Source organism: Portunus trituberculatus, chromosome 20, assembly GCF_017591435.1.
Source record: "Portunus trituberculatus isolate SZX2019 chromosome 20, ASM1759143v1, whole genome shotgun sequence".
Lineage (NCBI taxonomy): Eukaryota > Metazoa > Arthropoda > Malacostraca > Decapoda > Portunidae > Portunus > Portunus trituberculatus.
This window is the reverse complement of record NC_059274.1, coordinates 150,298-173,537: the sequence shown is the minus strand read 5'-3', so window position 1 is coordinate 173,537 and position 23,240 is coordinate 150,298. Positions and strand designations below refer to the sequence as shown.

At 36.6% G+C, this 23,240-nt stretch overlaps 1 protein-coding gene across 5 annotated transcripts in view; it reads right to left on the bottom strand.

Moving 5' to 3' along the window:
* Nucleotides 1–192: 192 nt before the first annotated feature.
* The window catches only part of LOC123506767 (adenylate cyclase type 9-like), a 78,166-nt gene continuing 55,118 nt past the window's right edge, over nt 193–23,240 (bottom strand). For 2 of the 5 annotated variants that reach the window (XM_045259091.1, XM_045259090.1), the window contains exons 11-15: nt 20,355–20,532; nt 10,989–11,050; nt 9,154–9,423; nt 5,402–5,501; nt 1,438–4,762 (exon numbers count right to left, since the gene is read on the bottom strand). In XM_045259091.1, coding sequence (XP_045115026.1) covers nt 3,138–4,762; nt 5,402–5,501; nt 9,154–9,423; nt 10,989–11,050; nt 20,355–20,532 — 2,235 coding nt within the window. In that variant the 3' untranslated portion in view covers nt 1,438–3,137. Of the gene's footprint in view, nt 4,763–5,401; nt 5,502–9,153; nt 9,424–10,988; nt 11,051–20,354; nt 20,533–23,240 lie in introns of all 5 variants that reach the window. The other 3 variants (XM_045259092.1, XM_045259093.1, XM_045259094.1) reach the window with 2 other exon arrangements.

Here is a 23,240-nt window from a genome sequence, read left to right as displayed (position 1 = left end):
TGGTTTAATGCCTATTCACTTCAGTCTGCATCCACATCTAAGGCAATTAGAACAGAAATGGCCTGGGAGACACTTAGGAAAGCAATTGGTTGACAATGTGAATCTACATTTACTTAACATAACATGACCATTTTGCCTGTTAGTTCCTTTGGACAGAATATTCTGAAGTCATATGCTGGGAACACATAATCATTTGTTTCTTATATCTCGCTGTTTATTGTTTATTGCATAGACATGTATGTATGCACATTCAGTGTTTCAACCTTTTTGTTATGTTGGGGATGAGGCTATGAACAGTCATGCATGATGTCATGCTGTTGGACGCATACCTGATGAGGAATTGTAAGATCATCATAACTTTCCTTGGTAAGTGTACGATGATCAGGGTTTCTCCTGGGCTGTGCTGTCCAACTATGTGTGGGTATGCATGCCTGCCCGTCCCATTCCAACTCATGTCCCTAGTTTTTTTTGGAACTGTTTGTTACATAGCTCATGTATGTAAAGTTTTGAAATTGAATCAGACTACATGTTACCTTTTTTGAGTGGGGTTATAGTCATTCAACGCATACCTGTATATGGATTTGTTGTCATTTACTCTTGTCAACTCTGTGATGACCTAAATTCTATGTTATGCTTTGTGAGTGGTTATTTTTGTGATGATGTGATCCACCACATCACCTTTTCATCTCTATCTCCGGATGAAATCTGGCTTTGGTATCAGTGCTCCATAAGTCACACATGACCACACATAGTTGGACAGCACAGCCTAAGAAGAACCCCAATCATCGCACAATTACCAAGGTATTATTACAATGATCTTGTAATTATACAAAACATGAGTGTCTTTCAGCATTACTAGCTTTCAATTTATCTTTCTTTTTCTTATTGTTAACATAAAATATATTAATTCATGGGAAAAATTACTGTATAACATGGTTAAGCAATTTCTGGTAAAAGTTAATTCTCTTAATAAATGGAAAACTGTGTAAACTTATAAAAAAAAAAATAAATAAAAAAAAAAAAAAATCCTAAACTCTAAAGGTTTGTAGGTACTATAAGATCTTTACTCTGCTGGTAGTACTTAACATAAGGCACTTCAACACATTCTCAGGAGCTTGCTTAGTTGCTTCCAGTTCCTTAAAAACACCTGAGGTATTAACAACTACAGCAGTCATACCTAACTAATGACCTAATCACCACGGCACAACACTTCCAATGAAGAGCAACAATAACTTTATCATATATTTTAGTCCAGATTTTAGCTTTTAATTATAATTAATGAGATTTCTTTGCTCTTTACAATAAAATCACTGAGCTAGTTCCATTTTATATACCAGATGATAAGAAAGTTTCATGTTCTATATTTACAACACTTACTTGCAGCTTTCTTTTAATAAAATTCTCTCAATTTACATTTCTTTTTTTAATGTTATTACAGTTTGTGTGTGTGTGTGTGTGTGTGTGTGTGTGTGTGTGTGTGTGTGTGTGTGTGTGTGTGTGTGTGTGTGTGTTTAAACTATGAACAATTAGTTTAGTTGGACATTTAATTATCTAAAGCTTTACCTAATTAGATCTTGAACTCCAGTTTGTAGGAATTCTGGAATCATACTGAGCAAGTAACACTGGAAGTAATGTGAACTGCATTTTTTTTAGATAACTTTTAAATAAATATTTTATTAAAAAACACATTATTAAAACATGTTATTTGAAGTACTCATCTTAAAATGAACACAGCCTGAAAACACACATTAATCAATCTGTGTCACACACGTACCAACAACACTGGCCACCAGCATGAGAACTATCCAAAACAAGAGCGTTGTTGCTGGAAAATAACAATACCAAGCAATAATTGCAACACTGACTCATGTATAAAACTGATAATCCTTATCAGCACTTTCATTGACGACTTACACAAGAACTACAAGTTACAATGTTGAAAATGAATAGCATTGATATATAATATCAATAAGAAATGTTAAATGTACAGCAAGTTTGTATTTATTCAACATTTGTAAAGCTTCATAGGAAAAGCAAATGCTCATTTACTTAACACTCCAAACAATGTGTGGTTGGACAATAATGACAAAAAACAAATGCATGACAATCTTTAGTGTCAAAAAACATGGTTAAGTTCTCAATAATTTTAAAACCTTTCAAGAGACTTTCAACTTTTATTATTTACAGAAATGCAACACCTTGCTCATGTTAAAAGCAACCTTGTGACTCACATCATGGCACTCTTCAATTAAGAGCACGAGCTGGAGCACTTAAGTTTTATTACTCTATTGAGAATAACACACAAGCTTTGAAGTGAAAAGCATTATTGATCTTCAGGTGGTGTGACTAGGGTTTATTTCATATAATGACTCTTGAAGGAAGTAATGATGGAGACGTTTCTAGTAAACTTGAAATGCTTGCTCTCATCGAGATGAGAGCAAGAGACATTTCTGTGTATGATGTGAATACATCACCACAAATGTCGGTAATTCTTCCTTCTTTTTGGTGTGCTCTCCTATCTTCTACACCAAAAGCATGTACATACAGTAACTATGAATATGATTAATCTGTCTTATGAAAACCCCTTCTTATATATGTATAATTATAAGTTTCATATTTGATGAAACTAACATGAACACAGTGGACTTGAAGATTTACAACTGGATGTCCTTCCTGATACCACATGTCATAATGAAATTCAGCCATCCTTGGGACACAACAGGAACCAAGTCGTCTGAATGGCATTATCACTACTTTGGATCAGTAGTGTATTTAGTCCTAAACCCAAAGCTCTAGTAAGTAATTATATATTCCATCAAGTAAAGAGCAAATAATATCAAGAAAGCAGATCTTTGTCTTCTGAAATCTACACTCAAAAGAATACAGTGTTTAGGTATAAAAAAATTTACAATTTTCTTGATTTCCTCATAACAATAATATTACTTTACAAAATAATAATGCATGGAGATTATTAAAAATCTATTGACATGCAAAATCTTAATTCTTATTTTGTTTCTACTATTTACAATAAAACATTACCCAATAATATATGCATATTGAAGTCTCCATGACACCCTTTGTGCTGACTTGTTTTGTGATTCCTGAACATAGTTCACATGACCACGATCACCACTTCCTCAGACATCATCTTTGCGGCCCTTGAGCAAGTACACATCCATGTTGTCTTTCCCTTTGACAAACACTTGTCCACGTCGCTCTAACTCATACCTGCGGTTTAACACAGTGGCACACCTGTTGCTCACCTGGATGCGGCCAGGTACTCCTGTGGAGTCCATCCTGGAAGCAATGTTCACTGCATCACCCCATATGTCATAGTAGAGTTTTGTAGTGCCAATGATGCCTGCCGTGACATCCCCAAAGTTGAGACCAATCCGTACAATGAGATTGAATTCAATGAGGTCTTGATTGAAATCATCAATGACCTTCTGAGTGGCAAGAGCAAACTCAACCAACTCAAAGATGTGTTGGTGTGCATCTGTGTTGTTCAGCCGCACTTTGGCATCCAGCCCAGAGGCAGCCATGTAGGTGCTACCTATTGTCTTGATTTTCTCAATATTCTTGAACTCTGGGCGGGAAAGGAGCTCATCCAGATCAGCTACTAGCTCATTGAGGACACGCAGGTACTCTTTGCCTCCTAGGTAGTCCTCATCATATAGTTCATTAAAGTTGACAATGGAGGCAAACATAATGGCTACATCACGATGATTTTCTGAGTACTTGGCAGTGGTCTTGATAGAGTCCACTACATGCCTTGGGATGATGTTATGCAACAGCCAATCAGCCTGATTTTTCATGGTCTGAACATGAACCTTGTCTTTAATAGCCATTACTGACCCATGGAAACTCAGTCTATATCCAATTTCAAATTCTCTGTTAAGAAACCATACAAGTAATAACAACAATGTGGCAGCAACTACCATCTCTTGGTAAGAAAACTGAGCCATGTTATCCCTTTCAGGATCTGGCATGGTCACATTAGTAGCATTGCTTGTAAGTCCTCCCTCTTCCACTTCTAAACAATGTTTAGGGACTGCTAGCACCAAAAGAATCACTGTCCCTAGAGTTGCTAGAATGTTTTTCATCCAACAGTTCAGCTGTGTGAAGTTGCATAAATGTATCAAAGCAACAAAAGAGAGATAACAAAAATACCTCATTTCCTCATCACGGCCAGACAGAGTGCAAGAAAAATTATAGAGAACAACTACCAGAGGGAGGCAGATGAGAGAGGCTCCACACACATGCCAAGGTCTCCACTGTGTCAAACACTCATAGATTTGTGAGATGACTGGCGAAGTTGCCCTGGTGCCATCTCCACGAACCAAATGTGGACAGCATAATACCAATAAAATCAGGTACCAACTGGTTGACAGTAGGCACAGTACCAGCCAGCCCAACGTGTAGTGAAACAGGACAAACAGAGAGATGCTGACTCCTAAGTAGACAAGGGCACTCACCAGGATATCAAAGTATGTGTTGAAGTGTGTGGAGGCAAGGGTGAGTGGAGCATCTTGACGTGGTTTGTGAGCCTGCTGACGGTATTGACGCTCCAGCTCCTTGTCTACAAAGAACAGAGTGGCAGGAGAAAGAGGAGAGGCCACAATATGCCTATGATTTGTATCTTTTTGGATACACTTGATTAACTGAATATCAGACTCCTTGCGCAGCTGATGAAAGCGAGTGAGACTCTCATTAAGTGGCATGCTGCTGGGCTCTAACCGGCAGCTACCTTCTCCAGTCTCTCCTGTATGAGTGGGGTAAAAAAAAAAAAAATTATAAAACAGATTAAGAAATCTGAAATGGTTCAACTACACTTTGAAATTTAGTATTACTCCCTATAGCATCACATTCATGTACAGTAAAAAGTGTGTTAATCCAAACTGATAATTCAAATTTCCCAATAGTGTGAAAACATTTATCTATGACCAAAATTACGTCACTGCACAAATTCAAACTAGGCACCAAAAGTTTGCGAATCACCATTCATCCACAAAAATCTAACTGCCTCTAAGAAGGAATCAATGTTGCATCTTTCAATGAATATGGGTGACCTCAACATAAATCTAGAAAATATTCAAAAGAAAAATAAAATACAATGCATGTGATACAGAAAAAATTCCCTTCCTTTCCCTTTTTTCTTCCATATGGTTATAAGTAATGGCAAACATTTAAATCTTCAGGTAATTATATATGTGCCAGTTATTCACGGAGAGATACAGTCTATCAAATATTTTCTGAGTTTAAGGCAAAATTTCAAGCTAATAGGCTTCATTATAAAAGGACCAGGAATCATGATGAAGAGTAAGTATTCCTATTTCTTTGCTGATCATTTGACCACAGCAAAAGGCAGAGCCCATTTGAGAAGAAAGGAAAACAGACTCACCATATTTTTGATCAGCAACTGAAGACTGACTAGAAGTGTAGTATCCACTAACTCGATGTGTCAGCAGATCTCCTGGGCTCATTCCATTCATTGCAATTAACTGGAAATGTTGTTATTCATTATATGGTGTAATAAAATATACTATATGAATGCTATAATGTTTTTTTTTATTGCTTTTAACATGACTGCACTTCTTTTAAAGACTGATAATATAAAATCCAGAGTAATGCAACAGTGAAAAATATTTTTCAGGTCTTAGATTTAAAATAAAAGACCAGGAAAAGAGATGAACATTTACGATGACAAATATTGTGCAGTTCAATAAATAAAGAATAGGCAATTTGACCCATAAACCTTGCCATACTGATGTTGGACTTATGGGGTCATTGACTCCCTGGCTAATGTCTTGTACATTTTTTTTTTTTTCTTCTGCTAGGTAAACAGGAATAATGGTGTGTAGGGAGAAAGAGCAAAATATCTGCCATCTAGTCAAAAATTAGAATCTGCACTACACTGACAACAGGGTTAGTATGCTGTCAAAGTCCAAGATGTACTACCTATAGTATGCCACTAAGCAACAAAGTTTGAGAAACACTGGTTTAATTAAATACATAACATGAAGGAAGAAATAGTATCAACAAATTGTCTTATATGATGAGTTATCTTAATGAGTAGCTGAATCTTCTTAGTGTGATTTATGCAGGAGATGATGTAAGGACTAAGGTAAAGACAAATATTAAATGTAAGTGAAGTCAAATCATTTGGCCTGTGTTAGGATCATGGCAAAGGTTATTTGTGAACCTTGGGTAGTGAAGGAAGACAATGTTTGCAGACTAAAGAGAACACAGGAAATGATTGTTTGATGCATGCATAGAATAACAATGATCTCATGTGGACTGAGAATAATGATTTGAAAGACAATGTGGAAAATAATTTTATCAATTTCATAAAAAGGTATGGTAGAAAGAGGACTTAAGGATGGTGAGAGGATAACAGAGAAACTGGGAAAAGATAAATCTAAGCATAATTGCATATTTGAAAAAGAAATTCTAAAAGGCCTATTCAGGAAACATGCTGTAACCTAATGAACTATCAATTGATGAATAAGGCTAAAACATACAGGTGATCTTGTGATGAGGCAAGCTACAATTCTTATTCTAAAGCATAGCTTAATGCCAGATTATCAAAGAACCTCTTCCCTCTTTGTATCTGGAAACCACTTCATGTATTATCAATCACAAGAAGACTCCTCAAGCAGAACACATAGATCAAGTAGCAGAAAAACAAACTAATGGTGTTCTTTTACGAAGTGGTTCAGCACTGCCTCTTGGGCAACCTATTAACTTGTTATACAAATAATTACATTATTTTTTTCATGTTACTGTAATAGGAATAAGTTATAGAATCAAATAAAACTTTCTAGGCCTTATATGAAAATCATACTTTTCAAGAAATATAGCATTTCTAAATATAAAATCCATTTTTATTTACATATTTACCCATAATTGTTAATTATTACTCAAACCACCATTCCCATAGCAAACTTACACCTATGTCTAACACCACTGAGATATATAAACAAAAGAAATACTTGAGTTGGCCTTTCTCGTTTTCTTTGAGAAGATGCCCAATTCCATGTTCTATCCTTCAGCTCTTACCAAAAGTCTAGCCATATTCATTTGCCTCTAGTCCAAAAAGTCATAGAGGGGAGGGATGAAGGATCACTCAATTATAATTAATAATTATGAGAAAGTAAGTTGAAAAAAATTTATTTCTATATTAAAATATCCTGCAGGTTTCCCTCACTATTCAATGCCTCACTATTCAATACTTCAATTTTCCAATTGTTATGAATTATCCACTTGCTCGTTTTCCATTGTCTGGGATTGTGTATCCAATTTTTAACCAATCACCAGAATGTTAACAAAGTTATGCACTGAGATCACATTGCCACCCTTGCCACAGCCGCCACCCATCAAAACTTATTCCCGCTAGATGTAGGGATAATTAGTGAACAGGATATTACTCTTTTTTTCTGCTTTTCATTTGTTTGTCCTCTACAGGAGCTGCTGATCCAAGATTCAAGGTTCCAGCATATCCTTTGTAACAACACTGGATAGAGTAATTTTTTCTTCCTTCATTCACTACAATTTTTCATCTAAATGTTTTATTTTTCTTTCTTTGGCCGCAGATAATTATGTACTGTTGTTTTTAGTATGCTTTTGTCTGAAAGCTGAAAACCAAACTTGAGGCACTTCTAGCAGCAAAATCAAGATCAATCTTTCATTTGTGTTTAGCCACTAGTATCATGTTTTGTTAAAGTTCACATTATGTTAGCATGTCCTTTGTTTTTCCCATACTCCCTTTCTGTCTGACGTCACGTCTTTCCCCTCAGTCCTCGCTCGCCGCCGCCTCAGGCGACACGCTACGCCTCCTGCCTCTCGTTTCGCTCGGTTTACACTTGTTGTGTATTGTGCTACCGTAAATACACTTTCATAATGGACTCAGGTGTCTCCATGCTACCCCTGTTTTATGACAACTACCACAACATTCATTGTTGGTGTACGTGTAATAAAAAAAAATAAAAAAATTCACTGTGTTAAAGAAGCACAAAGTGATTCTCACTTGTCCTGGAATAGGCTGTCACAAGCCAACCCTAGTTCCACTGCTCTCCTTCCCCTCACAACCCACAGATATGGAGTCTTCATTTTTCTTCAGCTCAGCCATTAATTGTAGAGGGTTTTATTAGTTCCTCTTTGCACTCTCATTATCTAATGGCTTTTTGTTTTATTTATAGAATATAAATAAAAAAATTCACTGTGTTAAAGAAGCACAAAGTGATTCTCACTTGTCCTGGAATAGGCTGTCACAAGCCAACCCTAGTTCCACTGCTCTCCTTCCCCTCACAACCCACAGATATGGAGTCTTCATTTTTCTTCAGCTCAGCCATTAATTGTAGAGGGTTTTATTAGTTCCTCTTTGCACTCTCATTATCTAATGGCTTTTTGTTTTATTTATAGAATATAAATTTGCATTGCATATAAGTTTATTTCTTAGGTTGTTCTTAAATGAGAAGAAAATCCCAGGTGGTGGTGGCTATCAGGAATGCTTCCCCACCAACCCTATTACAGTATTATGAATTGGCTTCACTATTGTAATTCTAAAAACATATCTCAATATTATAGCTAGGGAGATGTGCACTGCACCTCTTTCTTACTCATGATAATGGCCAACTCTAACTCTACCTGGTTAAAGTGAATATGCTGCTTCATACTGATGAGGCTGCAGTGAATCTAGTTTGGTGAGGTTCATTTGGAAACATTCCTATGGTGGCCAACAGAAGGACTCACCTGCTATTTCTGCTAAACATAATGTATATCACCATAATCCATACTTTTTATATAAATATAAACCACAGAATATCTTCCCTCACTTCAATATATGTAAAATGCATTCATTCTCTAGTTTTCAAAGTATGTGTGGTTTGCATGAGTGCCAACACAATAATAAACACCCCATTGCACAGACAAAGAAAAGGAGAGCATCTGTTAATGCCTAGTCAGGAAGAGTCTTCTCTTGAAGACTTTCCAAGGAGAATGGAACACATAGATTGATAATCTGGCTATAAGATTTGTTAGTCCTCGATTATTAACTTCATGATGGATCTAGTAGGAGAAAGAACTCTACAATCTAGTAAATATTATATAGGTAATTACCTCAGGTTCTATCATTTTTAATCGGGAACATCTCACCTGGTTCTGAATACTTGACCTGCGACTACGGATACCAGAATCTTTTCTGGGATCCTTTCCTGTCACATTCCCCCATGAGTTTTCAAGAGGGTCCTTTGGGCTCCTGGCATCAGTCTGGTGTAAGACAGGACCTGGAAGAGAGGGCTGAGCAAGGGAGACAGGGGCTGTTGTGATAGTAGGTGTCAGAGCTGAAGGACTATGGCTTTCATTTTCACTAGCTCCATCAGTTTCTCTTCCTAATCCACCCCAAAACTCAGTCAAGTAGTTAGACTGAAAAAGAAAGAAGTAAAAATCATATTCAGCACTAATTTATCTTATACTAAATGAGGATCATTAGTCAAAATAGATTTAACATTAGGTCCATATGAAATATCATCCACTCATGATTTCTGTTTGGAATTCTTAAGCAGAAAAGTATAGAGGGTGTATGTACTTTTTTCTTTTTTTCCTTGGACAGTTTTCCCCTCTTACATAAAAAAAAGTGTTGAGCTGCAGTTGGTTTTGTTAGAAAAGCAGGCAGGGAGTTCAAGAGTTTACCAGAGAAAGGTATGAATGACTGAGAGTACTGGTTAACTCTTGTATTAAATAGTTGGACAAAATAGGGATGAGGGGAAAAAGAAAGCCTTGTGCAGCGAGGCCACAAGAGGAGGGAAGGAATGCACTTAGCAAGATCAATAGTGCAGTTAGCATGAAAGTAGTGATAAAAGATAGAAATAGATGCAACATTTCAATGATGACAAAGAGGCTGAAGACAGTCAGTCAGAGGAGGGGAGTTGATGAGACACAAAGCTTTTGATTCCACCCTTTCTAACAAAAATGCAGGAGTGGAAGCCCCTCATCCCCCCAACATGTGAAGAGTACTCTACACAAGGATGGATCAGGCTCTTGTACAGAGATAGCAGTTGGAGGGGTAAGAAAAACTGGTGGTGACACCTCAGAATGCCTAACTTAATAGAAGCTGTTTTAGCAAGAGATGAGATGTGAAGTTTCCAGTTAAGATTATGAGTTAAGGACAGACTGAGGATATTCAGTGTAAAAGAGGTGAAAAGTTGAGTGTCATTGAAGAAGAGGGGATAGTTGTCTGGAAGGTTGTGTCTAGTTGATAGATGAAGGAATTGAATTTTTGAGGCATTGAACACTACTAAGTTTCCTCTGCCCCAATCAGAAATCATAAAAGATCAGAAGTCAGGCATTCTGTGGCATCCCTGAGTGATTTGTTGACTTCCTGAAGGGTTGGTTGTCCCTAAAAGGATGTGGAGAGATGTAGGGTGGTATCATCAGTGAAGGAGTGGATAGGACAAGAAGTTTGGTTAAGGTCATTAATGAATAACAGAAAGAAAGTGGCTGATGGGACAGAACTCTGCAGAACACTACTATTAATAAATTTATGAGAAGAACAGTGGCTGTCTAGCATGGCTGCAATAAAACGGTTAGAAAGGAAATAGTAAGAAAGGAAAGTATGGCCTCTTTTTATGTTTACCTCATGTAATACTGGGGATTCATTTCATGTAATTCAACTAATATAATGAACTTCAAAATATGCATACAATATGTGAGGGAAGTTCACTATCTATACCAATTGGAGCAATGTTACATGTAGCCACCAAGTAAATTATTGGTTAAAAAAACAGAAATGCCCTTTTGTAACTACATTTAGACTAAACCAGGTGTCAGACCATCAGCTGACAGGGAATTAGTGGTGCACAAATATATTACATTTCTCTTACTATTGGAAGGAAGAAATTGTTTGATTCAAAGAAACTGTATTCACTACAAATGATTCTAACCTGTAAATTCAAAATATTATTTCAAGATACTTTTAAACATAAACTTACCTTACTGGTAGAATTTTCATTCTTACTGTTGATCTTTGGCAAGGATGTGGTTTTGGCCTTAGCTGGAAGAGAATAGGTGTGTATGTAGAACATAAAAAAAATGACAAATAAGTAAATGAATAAATAAAATTCCTGTCTCTAAATCCATCATGGCAATGAAGTTTCATGCTATTGCTTATGAGAAAGATACTGTATGATGAATACAGAAAAATAATAAAAAAAAATAAATAAATAAACAAATAAATAAAAAAAACAAAATAAAAAAATAAATAAACAACAATAATAATAATAATAATAATAATAATAATAATAATAATAATAATAATTTATATGGGCCATGACATATACAAATATAGTATTCTTTATGTGCTACATACATTAATAAAAATAGTGTTCATCAGATACATGATCCAAGGAAAGCTCCAAATAAAAATATAAAGGAATATCATATTCAATGGTAGGTTGAGCAAACTGAAATATTAGTCTCAATAACTACTAGAACCTTCATTCAAAACTTGTTATTAATAACACTGACCAGTTAAACATGTAAAATTAAGTTGAACTACTGCTAGCTGCCAGCTTTGATTATATAAATCCAATATTGGATTTATATTTTAAACATCTTAAACCTAAAAATATGATACAGTGCAGCCCAGAAATACATCTTTCTGAAAAGGCATAATATATCATTAATCTGACAGTGGATGGATTCCTTCCCTGTGTGCCACAAAAACTACTGTAATGTTTGACCTTAACTTACCTCTACTGAGAGGTTAAGGTTACTTTATATACCTTGAGCACTGTAGGCCTGAGAAGTATGTTTAAAAAAAAATAAAATAAAAGTAAATGGTATATGGCTTAACCAATGAGAATGCAACACATAACCTACACATCTATCTAATCACATACGAGCCACCGAGGAAATGAAGGTCAGACTACCAGGCTTACACATTTTCCATTATCTCTCAGGAAGATTACCAAGAGCTAGGGCATTTACCATTGCCACATATGAAGATCTACTGTCTTATCATATGTGAACTACTTATGCACATCTTTTTGCACATGTAAGGATTTAAGTGTGAAGACACACTCACTCTCACTCTCTCTCTGTATATATATATATATATATATATATATATATATATATATATATATATATATATATATATATATATATATATATATATATATATATATATATATATATATATATATATATATATATATATATATATATATATATATATATATATATATATATATATATACTGCCAATTTACAAGAAATGGGGTGGCATTGTGAGTCGCAAATTTGGAAATCGCAAAACTGGAAGTATTATTCCTTTGGGAAAAATTGAACATGGTGGACCCCTCGTCCATGATCGCCTAATTTTTCAATATTTTCCTAATATTTTGCCCATATTCATATCACATATATATTGAGCCAGGTATCTTTCCACATGAATGATCACAGTGTTTGTACAATGGCTACGAGAATAAAAAATCTGTCCACCATAGGTTTTTACAGCTTTTTCCATTTTCTCACTGTTTTTGAACACCATTCTCACAATTGATTCTCCCACACCAAACTTTCTGGAAATATCACAGTTCCTTTTTCCATCTCTTTTCATCTTAATTATCTTCATCTTCTGCTCCAAAGTTAGCCTAATGTTTTTCTTGGTTGGTGGCGCCATGTCGCACAAAGTCGAGCACAAGGATTCCTCCAAATTTGCAGAGAGAACTCTGTGGAGGTGTACATAAACAAATGGAAGGCAGGAGGGAGCGGGGCAGTGTTGCCAGATGAGCTTCGTTGAATTACCGCCAGATTTTTATGAAAACTAGCCAAAAACGACCAAACTATGATAAATATAATATAAATATGATAATAATATAATATAATATGATAAATATGAATAAATTAATAAAATATTGCCTATATAATACAGTAATATATAATTTGTGGGAATGCTCTCTCTCCCGCCACCACTCGCAATATCGGGAGAAAAGATCAAGATGGGGAAATTTAAAAAATGGCAATTTTTGGTCCTTGGTCGCAAAATTGGCGTGTCAAAATTTGAACTCAAAATTGAGTAAGCACTGTGTATGTATATATATATATATATATATATATATATATATATATATATATATATATATATATATATATATATATATATATATATACAAGGTGGAATCTAAAGCTTTTATATATTATCAACTCTTCTCCTCTAACTGACTGTCTTGATTCTTTAAGTCACCGCCGCAATGTTGCATCTTTATCTGTCTTCTACCGCTGTTTTCATGCTGTCTGCTCTTCTGAACTTGCTAACTGCATGCCTTCCCCCTCCTGCGGCCTCGCTGCACAAGACTCTCTACTTCTTCTCATCCCTATTCTGTCCATCTTCCTAATGCAAGAGTTAACCAGTATCTTCACTCCTTCATTCCCTACACTGGTAAACTCTGGAACTCTCTACCTGTGTCTGTATTTCCACCTGCCTATGACTTAAACTCTTTCAAAAGAGGAGTGTCAAGACACCTCTACGTTAACTGGACCCTCCTTTTAGATTTTTTGTTTTTCTCTTTCTACTTTCCTCTTAACAGGGCCTGGCAACCAGCGGGATTTTTTTTTTCCAACACTTTGTTTGCCCTTGGCCAGTGCCCTTGTAATGTAAAAAAAAAAAAAAAATATATATATATATATATATATATATATATATATATATATATATATATATATATATATATATATATATATATATATATATATATATATATATATATATATATATATATATATATATATATATATATATATATATATGATCCCGTGGCGCCTTCTAAAACGCCACAGCCAGCCATCACTACACTTGAAATCTTTATGGCCGAGATGAACTGCAAGTCATTGCGCAGCATGTTGAATATCGATACCACGAACTGCAACACCTTCAGCCCTCTCCTGGGTATACCATTTGTAAACAGCTTCATCGAGGTTTTCTTGGGCTAGCCGTCTCTTCCTGTACACCGGTTTACCCTTTTTCTCCTTAGGAATTGCCTCAATTTTTTTTATGGTTTCCTTCACCTTATCCTTGGACTTGAGAAGATCGTGGATGGTGGTTTTCTTCAGGCCGTACTTTTCCATTAGTTGCAGGCGTGTCATGCCCTTCTCATAGTCACTAATCACCTCAAACTTTTCACTCATGGAGAGAATCTTCCTCTAAGTTTTCCAGAAGTAGACATGGGGGAAGGTGTCCTAGAGGCCATTTTGAGCAAGGTAAAATACAGTAATACTGGATGACAAGCGCAGCAGAGTGTATACAATGAATGCTGGATGTAGACTGAGACAGGGAGGCGAGTGGGGCTGCGGGGCCACGAGGCTGTGTGACGCTAACCGCTCCTCACGCGCCGAACCGAGCTTGCTATTTACCGAAAGAAGTTCGTTGTTCAGCCAGAATAATGTGTTCGTTATATCCGAAATTCGTTATATAGAGGTTCGTTATAGCGAGGGTCTACTGTATATGCCTTACTAATTAGATGAATAAATGGAATATTAAAGGGTCTATTGTAAGCACAAATACATGTATATTCATAATAATTATGGTAAACATTTAAAGCCTACTACCAGCAGCGAACCATGCAGCAACTGATAAAGGGTACAGATGGGCCTGGCAAGCCCACTATCAGAAAATGGTGAAAGTTGTACAACATCAAGCATGCCTTAGATAACATCAAGTCATCTTGGGACGAAGTGAAGATGTCTACCATGAACTTGGCGTGGAATAAAGTATGACCAGAATGCACGCATGACTTCTCAGGCTTCGCTGAAGACAACATTGGTGCAATCAGAAATGACATAGTAAATCTGTGCCATAGGGGTGGCTTTGAGGAAGTTGATGGTGATGATGTTCAAGATCTTTTGGAAAGCCATGCTGAACCTCGCTCAAATGATGAACTTATAGAGCTAGACAAGGCATCACAGGAGGCAGAAAAAGAGGAAGATGAACCTGTGCATGGCCAGGACATCAAAACTCTTTGAGAATGTCTCGGGGGTACCAAAAGAGCTCTGGAAACCCTGAAGGAACGTGACCCAAATCCTGCCAGGAGTAGTAAAGTGGCTCATGACGTAGAAAAAAGTGTCAAGATTTATCAAGAAATCTATGATGAAAAAAAAGAAAAACCAAACAGTCCTCCATGTACTCATTCTTCAAAGCCAGTAAGACATGCCGTCCCTGTCACACCTGCCAACCCTGCTACAGCTGGCCCTTCCACATCCACTGCTGACGGTTCTACAGCTGGCCCTTCCTCTATATCCTCTTTCTTCAAACCAGTGAAACGTGCCGACCCTGCTACAGCTGGCCCTTCCACATCTGCTTCCGACACTGCAGACGACGTCTTATCCTTGTCTGGTGACTCAGCAAAAGATGAGTACGGGCTGAAATCCCTACTGTCCTTCTGCCTTGGGAGGGACATCATCTGATAGAATACATGACGAGTGAAAGGTAAAAAAAAAAAAAAAAAAAAAAATTCTGCTTATTTCTTTTGAGCAGTAATTACATTTTTTCAATGACTATTTTAATGTATTTTCATTTCTATGGGGGTGACTTTTGATGTGCTGGAACGCATTCCCCATTATTACATGTTATAATGGGTTCGGTATACGGTAATTTCAATTTGCAGTAAGGTTTTTAGGAACGCATATGTACCGAATAACGAGGACTTACTGTGTATATATATACAGGCAAGCCCCGCTTAACAAAGGGGTTACGTTCCTAAAAAACCCTTCATTAAGCGAAACTTCGTTAAGCAAACCAATTATAACAAGTTTAACCCCTGACTTGAACTTCCATTGAGAGTAAACAAAATGAGAGTGCATTATAGTACAGTGAAAGGTTTAATGAAAGTAAAAAATATGAAGTTTAATTTAAGTCATTATAATGTACACTAATGTATATATGTACGTAACTTTATAATGTTGATGATCTTAACTTTATGAAGGGAGGGAATGTGAAACAGGAAAGACACTAACCGGCAACCTGTGGAATGTAAACAAAGGGCGTATCATTGTATCACATACAAAACTTATGTACCACATTTCCACAAAGATTTCCATTTTATCCATTGTAGTCACGAGTTCAGGTGGTTCTTTTAGCTTGCAAGGAAGATACGGTCTCACCAGCCTTCTTAATAGAGTCTGCTGACTTGAAAATAGTAGAGACAGTAAATGGAGGCAAGATGGTGGCGAGCATTGCTATAGTTTTCTCGCCTCTCTCATGTCTGTGAATAATATCCAGCTTCACTTCGAGAGTAAGAGACTTCCTGGTCTTCTTAGGAACGCTAGGCCACATTGCAGGGTGTTTTGGTGGTAAGTTGAGCGAGGGAAGACGAGCTGTTGCTGTTGCCGGTTCGCGTGTTGTCCACAAGAGGCTTGATCTTGATCTTGATTCCAAAGGTGTCCCAGGATTTCTCCTGAGGCAGGCCTTAGTATTGACAGCTCCTGGTGTATTCAAAAGCCTGTCGGCTTGCGTGATACGGCTGTGCTTTCAAACTTGGAAAAAATTACCTGGATAAAACTTCGTTAAAGCGAGTTTGGTGTTCATTAAACGAGCAGATGGTAGTAAAATGAAACCTTCGTTGTAGCGAAATTTCGTTAAGCAGGGGATGCCTGTGTGTATATATATATATATATATATATATATATATATATATATATATATATATATATATATATATATATATATATATAAACACACAGTCAGAGCCAAATGGCGTTAGAGCTTTTGGCGACTGGTACGTAATATTACCCAAACCGGTAACCTACTCTCTTACCATCTGAAAAATGGGCAGTGAGAAAATAACTGTACGGCAACATAGGTTAGCACCTCGCATGCTTTGAAATTGAAAGATTAATGGATCTAGTGTTTGCATTACTGTCATAGGGTAAGGTTGACTTGACAATTGCTTATTGCCCTGCTCACGAAACAGTTGTGTTTGCTTGAATTATAGTGTTATACTGTGGCACTGTACAATGCCTGGGAAATACAGTAAGGTCTCGGTTTACGTCAGAGTTACGTTCCTGAAACATGACATAAGTCGATTTTGTACGTAACTCGAGTTTCCGTACATTTCAAAGCATATTATGGAGTTTTCAACCAATCATTGTTTATGGTCATTCAGGTAAGTTAAAGGTTATATTGTTATATTATTTACAACTATGTAGGAACATGAGACACAAGCTTGTTTTTGTTGTTGATTAGGGCCACGAACGCAAAGGACTGCAGGTTGCCGAGAGGGGTGGACGCCTGAGGCCGCCAGGAGGGTGGGCAGGTCGAATGTTGTGACGCCCAGGGCGGACAGCTGGGAGCGTAGTGGAGTGCGGTGGGAGTAGAAGCGTGGGCAGCGGGGCAGGAAATGCAATAGGAAAGGGCAATAGGGATCAGCAGACAGGTGCAGACGGTGCAAGTCAGCTGTGAGTGTCGTGTGGCCCAGGCGAAGGCTCCGGAGTTGTTATTGTTGTGATGGGTGTGCGAGCCCTCAAGGTCGTCAACCTCCCCGTTGTCATGGTAACGGGCTTCCCATTTTCTTCTTCCCTCCATCACACACTGCTGCTGCCTCCCTTCTCATGTCTTTTAATTATGTCCTCTTTTTCTTGTAGCATAATGGTTTTCCTTTTCTTAGCATCACTGCTGTCACTAAGAACTTTTCTCTTTGGTGCCATTGAGCAAGATACTAAGAACTTGAGTCAGTAAACGCAGAAGTAGGATAACACTCTTGCCAGGGGCGATGGTGTGGTGGAACTGAGGCAGGGTGTTATTGTATTCAAGTGTGAGGCGGGCGGTGTGGTGGGCAACCACCAACAATAACAATAAATCCCGCACTTTACGATTTATAAATTTTCAATTTTTTTAATCTTAAATTGCCTTGTAGTGGACTGACGTAACTACGAGTTTGACATAACTCGAGACCGACGTAACCCGGGACTTTACTGTATACGAGTCCATGATGACATTGTTCGAGTGATAGAGTTGCATAAGAGTGGAAAAACAATTTGAGAAATTAGCTATGTAACTGGTGTTAATGAAAAGACAGTGAGTGTGTTGATGAGGAAATGGTGCAAGGAGGGATGTGAAAATGTCACTTACAACAAACATGGTGGTGGACCAGACCAGAAAGTTTCCAACAACACTTTACGTATAATCAAGAGAGAATTATACATTAATCCTCAACTTACAGCATGACAACTTAAAGAAAAAATTCACATTTGCTAAAAAACATTTCTGTTCATACAATACAGCGAATGATAAGGGACAGACTGCACTACTGGAAAGTTAAGGCAGGCACTAAGCCCTATATTAATGAAACACAGTGGAAAGGAAGACGTGAATTTGCTAAGAATCACAAAGATTGGGACCTGGTGGATATTAGGAAGGTCCTCTGGACTGACAAGGCTATGTTCTCAATCTGTGATACCAGAGGAACTAGTGTGGCATCTGCCTGGCACGTCAGCATGTGATTTAATGCGGATAATTCAACTTGACGTCACACACGTCCGTGTTGCTTCTGGTGGGAACTGCACTGAAATGCTCTCAACTGTAAAAATTTTACAAGGAGAACCATACCTACTACTGCTGCACAGCATGATTTATCAATAGACTTGGTGAGCCAGGATAAAGGTTTTTGAATAAAAGCACAGATGTCCATATAGTGGCCTTAACATGGGAGAGAATCGCCATCTCCTTCAACTGTGTAGGATATAGGAAGAGGACAATCCACCTGCTATCTAAATAAATGGGTACTTATCAAGGAATAAAGATATACAACTGATCGTAAGGTAAGTAGAATTATGACAGAAAAGTTGAGAGATGGAAATGCGGTGATTGAAGCTGGCAGCGGCAATGATGTTGTTGTTTCTCAGACTTGTTTCATGGATTCCAATCCTAGATTTCATTCCACTCAAATTTTTGCAAAGTAGTCTATATGAATGATAACCTACATATTCTAATGTTTCTAAAATCAATTAGTTCACAAAAAAATAATAATAATAGGTATTTATACAAAATTTATGAGAAGGTAATTACAAAGACATGGGTCTTAGTTCACCTTTGAGGAGAAGGTAAAATCCTGCCTGATCATTGTCTTCCCAAAATTGTGGGAAGGCAGCATTCGCTCTTAAGAATGCCAATTTGTCCTGGATGGTATCCTTCAACTGACGAAAATGTAAGTTACTGTTTAAGAATCCGGCTGAGAGCATCTCAGGCAATTCCTCCCATAAGCAGCGTGGATGCGCATGACGTCATGAAGTCAAATTAACCCATGTTAAAGTGAACAAATAGCATTACTTAATCGTATCTCTTTAAATATTAAGTCGCATTAAATCAAAATCACGTTATCCAAACTTGCATTAATATATATATATATATATATATATATATATATATATATATATATATATATATATATATATATATATATATATACACACACACACACACACACACACACACAGGTAACTCTCGATTTACACGTGTTTGATTTACGCGTTTTTGTTATAACGCGACCCAAAAAATATTATAATTAATTCAATTTGCGCGATCGATTTGCTTATACGTGATTTGGCCCAACCACATTTTCAAACTGAGCGCCAGACGCAATTTCAAACTGCACACCAGAGAGTTCCGCAGCTGGCCGATAGGTGGGAGCTCCGCTCTTCTCGTGCCTCATTTGCAGTCTGCCAGCACTGAGTACGGACGAAATCTCTTCAATCTGCCTACAATTCACCAAGATGGCCCCAAAACATCCTTCATCTTCTTCTGCATGTGGGGTTATTTTTGATAAGTGGATTTTTGATAAAGTGGTAAAGCTCAGAGGAAGATGGTGACTGACTGTGGTGTGAGTGGTGAAGGCAGTGACACAGTGAGTTGTGTTACGTATTCTTTGCTTTGTTGTTTTCTCTTATTATTTTTTGCTTTCTCTTACTATTTCTTGCTTTTCCCTTTACTTTAAATACACTTTTAGTATTTAGAATGGTAAATAATAAAAACATGTTAATTTAGCCTAATAAATAGAGTATTTTGTACGAATATTTTTGGACCACATCCCGCATCCCCCTATTATCTATTGTTTCTTATGAGAATTACATGTTTGTTTTACGCGAATTTTTATATACGCATCTATCGCGTAAATCGAGTTACCTGTGTGTGTGTGTGTGTGTGTGTGTATATATATATATATATATATATATATATATATATATATATATATATATATATATATATATATATATATATATATTTACAGAAACTGTTTTAATTTTTTACCATAAAGTAAGAAATCAAATTAGAAAAAATCAAGAGGGAAAGTAAGAAGAACACACCTTTACCTGTACTTCTAGATAATTTTGGCAACCTTAGGCGAGGCAGATCAATTGCAGGGGCCATAGATCTGCGGCTCTTTGGACCTCCAGTGTTTGTCTGGGTCTTCAGAGTGCCATTCCCATCAGATTCTGCTCCACAGTCAAGAATGTTGGGAAGACTAGAAGCCTTTTTGTTGTCCTAAGAAAGCAACACAATAAAAAGAAATGGATTATAGAAAGATTCCATTCCAAAAACTGCCTGGATTATGATATAATCAACAGTATGTGGTAATTTAGGTTTTTTTTAGTTCTAATGTATATATATAGAATAATGAAAATATTGGTTAATAAGAGGAGCTACTGTAAACATTATCTACAGATTGATTTAAAATTTACAGTAGTATTATAGAATTCAACTTTCAAATCAAAAACACATTTTCATAATGCTAATGACCATTCAACTTATTCTCTTAAAGTTTTCTCTCTACTGGATTCCAGTAATTATTATATTTCTGCATCCTGTCATATCTCTCTCTCTCTCTCTCTCTCTCTCTCTCTCTCTCTCTCTCTCTCTCTCTCTCTCAGTTCCAAAAAATAAATAAATAAAAAAAATAAATAAATAAAAAGTTAAATAAGTTCTGAATACATTAGATATCCAGTAATTTGCTCATATGACTGTTGTTATTTTTTTATGTAGATGCTTGATTAACAGATCACCACCATACCATAAACAAACACAATGCAATCCTAGTGCCAACCATCTCTAGCAGCCACCTTTTGAAACTCATACTCACTATTTACAGTAATCCCTTGTCAATTGTGAGTATTACATTCCTATCAGTCACAATTTATCTCTCAAATTGTACTGACTGTGTATCATTCACCAAACAAAGATGCTATACAGAGGCCATGTATTTACCTAGTTGTGACATAGTGTAAAAGAGCCACACCTACACTCATCCTGTCCCATTTATGTTCCTTTTTACAGACAGCATTGTTTTAAATTCTTGGACTGTTTTTGCACATAGTTGCATTACAGAGTTCATTTCAAGCTGATATAATTCTTTAAGTCTCTTCTGCATGCAACCTTTTTCATTTCCTATTATGTCCTCCTCTATCACTTTCATTCCTTATCACTGGACCTTCTCTAGTAACCATCTCCATTCCCTCTTGGATCCTATATAATGCTGTTAGGTCTTCTCGCTGCTTCCTTTCTTTTAATGTAACCAGTCCCAATTCTTTCAGTCTTTCTTCATATGTGAAATTGTTTAGTCTTGAGGGTATTTTTGTTACTGCTCTCTGTATCTTTTCTAACTTCTTTCTTCAGCCTTGGTGACTACACTATTGCTGTATATTCTAGCCTTGGTCCTATCATATCTTCATTAAGGTATGTGAGGGCTGTTCTTGTATTTCTGAGTAGTTATATATTTCTCCAGTTATTTTGTTTATGTTTCTCTAATGATAATTTGTCTGTCATAATTTCTCCTAGATCTTTCTCTTCTGCTGATTTTTTTCTAACAAGTAATTTCTTCTAATCCTTTTATTGCTCTTTTCAAATTCCATCAGCCTGTGCATCTTCACACTGAATTCCATTTAACATTTAGTAGCCCAATCTGACTGACCATCTTCAGCCTCTTTCTCACTGCTGGAATGTTGCATCTCTTGCTTTCTTCTACTGCAATTTTATTGCTAACTGCTCTTCTGATCTTGCAAACTGCATGCCTCCCCTACCCCTGTGGCCTCAATGCACAAGACTTTTCTTCTTCATCTTACCCCTATTCTGTCCAACTCTCTAATGCAAGAGTTAATCAGTACAGTCAACTCTCAATTATCAGAAGGGTTACATTCTAGATGTTGCATTATCAAAATACAATTTTCCCATAGAAAACAATAGTAATATAGAGGTTTATGTTCTTGGCCACTGGGAAAGTTTGCCTATTTTGGGGATTTTGTTATTCAAACCTTAAAAAAATTGTCGTACATCACTATGTCACAGAAAGAATAAAAACACCTTCTCATTTTACTAGGTGTGATGGTACGCAATGCACTCTCCCTCAGTACCATTTAATGGACAATCACCAAGATCTTTTCTCCTCTAGCATAGGAATCTAACGCTTCCAGCTTCTTTTTAATGGTTACAGTCTTCCTCGATTTCTTGGAATCATCTTCCTGTGGGGAAGTTGAAGGACACTTGGATGCCCCTCTACTGCGTGATGTAATGGGTATCATATCTTTGTATTTATATACATTCATTGTATTCATATATAATCATGCCACCTTGACTAGTGGCACTGAGTGATAGTGAACTACTATTGAAGTATTGCTTCCCTCTGCATGAACTACTTTCTTTGTAACTTCATCTGGCAAAGGAGGATTCAGTGGGGTATGCAATTCTCATTCATACCCAGATTTTGCTTATCTTACTGACTATATGTACACCACAGCAAACTATTGTTAAATAACAGGATGGATTTTCAATACTGCCAACCCCAACCCATTCTAACCCACCCTAACCTTACCATTTCTCAGCAATGTAAAGCAAAAAAAAAAAAATAAAACCTCTTCCAGCAGTTTAAGTCAAGAAATAAAATAATATCAAACAAATCATACATCTAAATCCACAGCATCTCAGTACGGTTCCCATCAGAAGCAGAGTGGTCATGTGTGACTTCATCAAGTTAATCTGCGTTAAATTGAATAAATCACATTATTTAATTGTATCTCCTTAAAAATCAAGTGGCTTAAATTGAAATTATGCAATTCAAACTTGCACTAATTGAGAGTTTTGACAGTTCTCTCAATCATTCATCAATCAATCATCTATTGTTATGGATTTAGTAGGATAGGCTAGTGTCGGTAGCAGTATTTGTTTCCAGCCTTTATCTCTAGGGTTCATCTGGTGCTTAG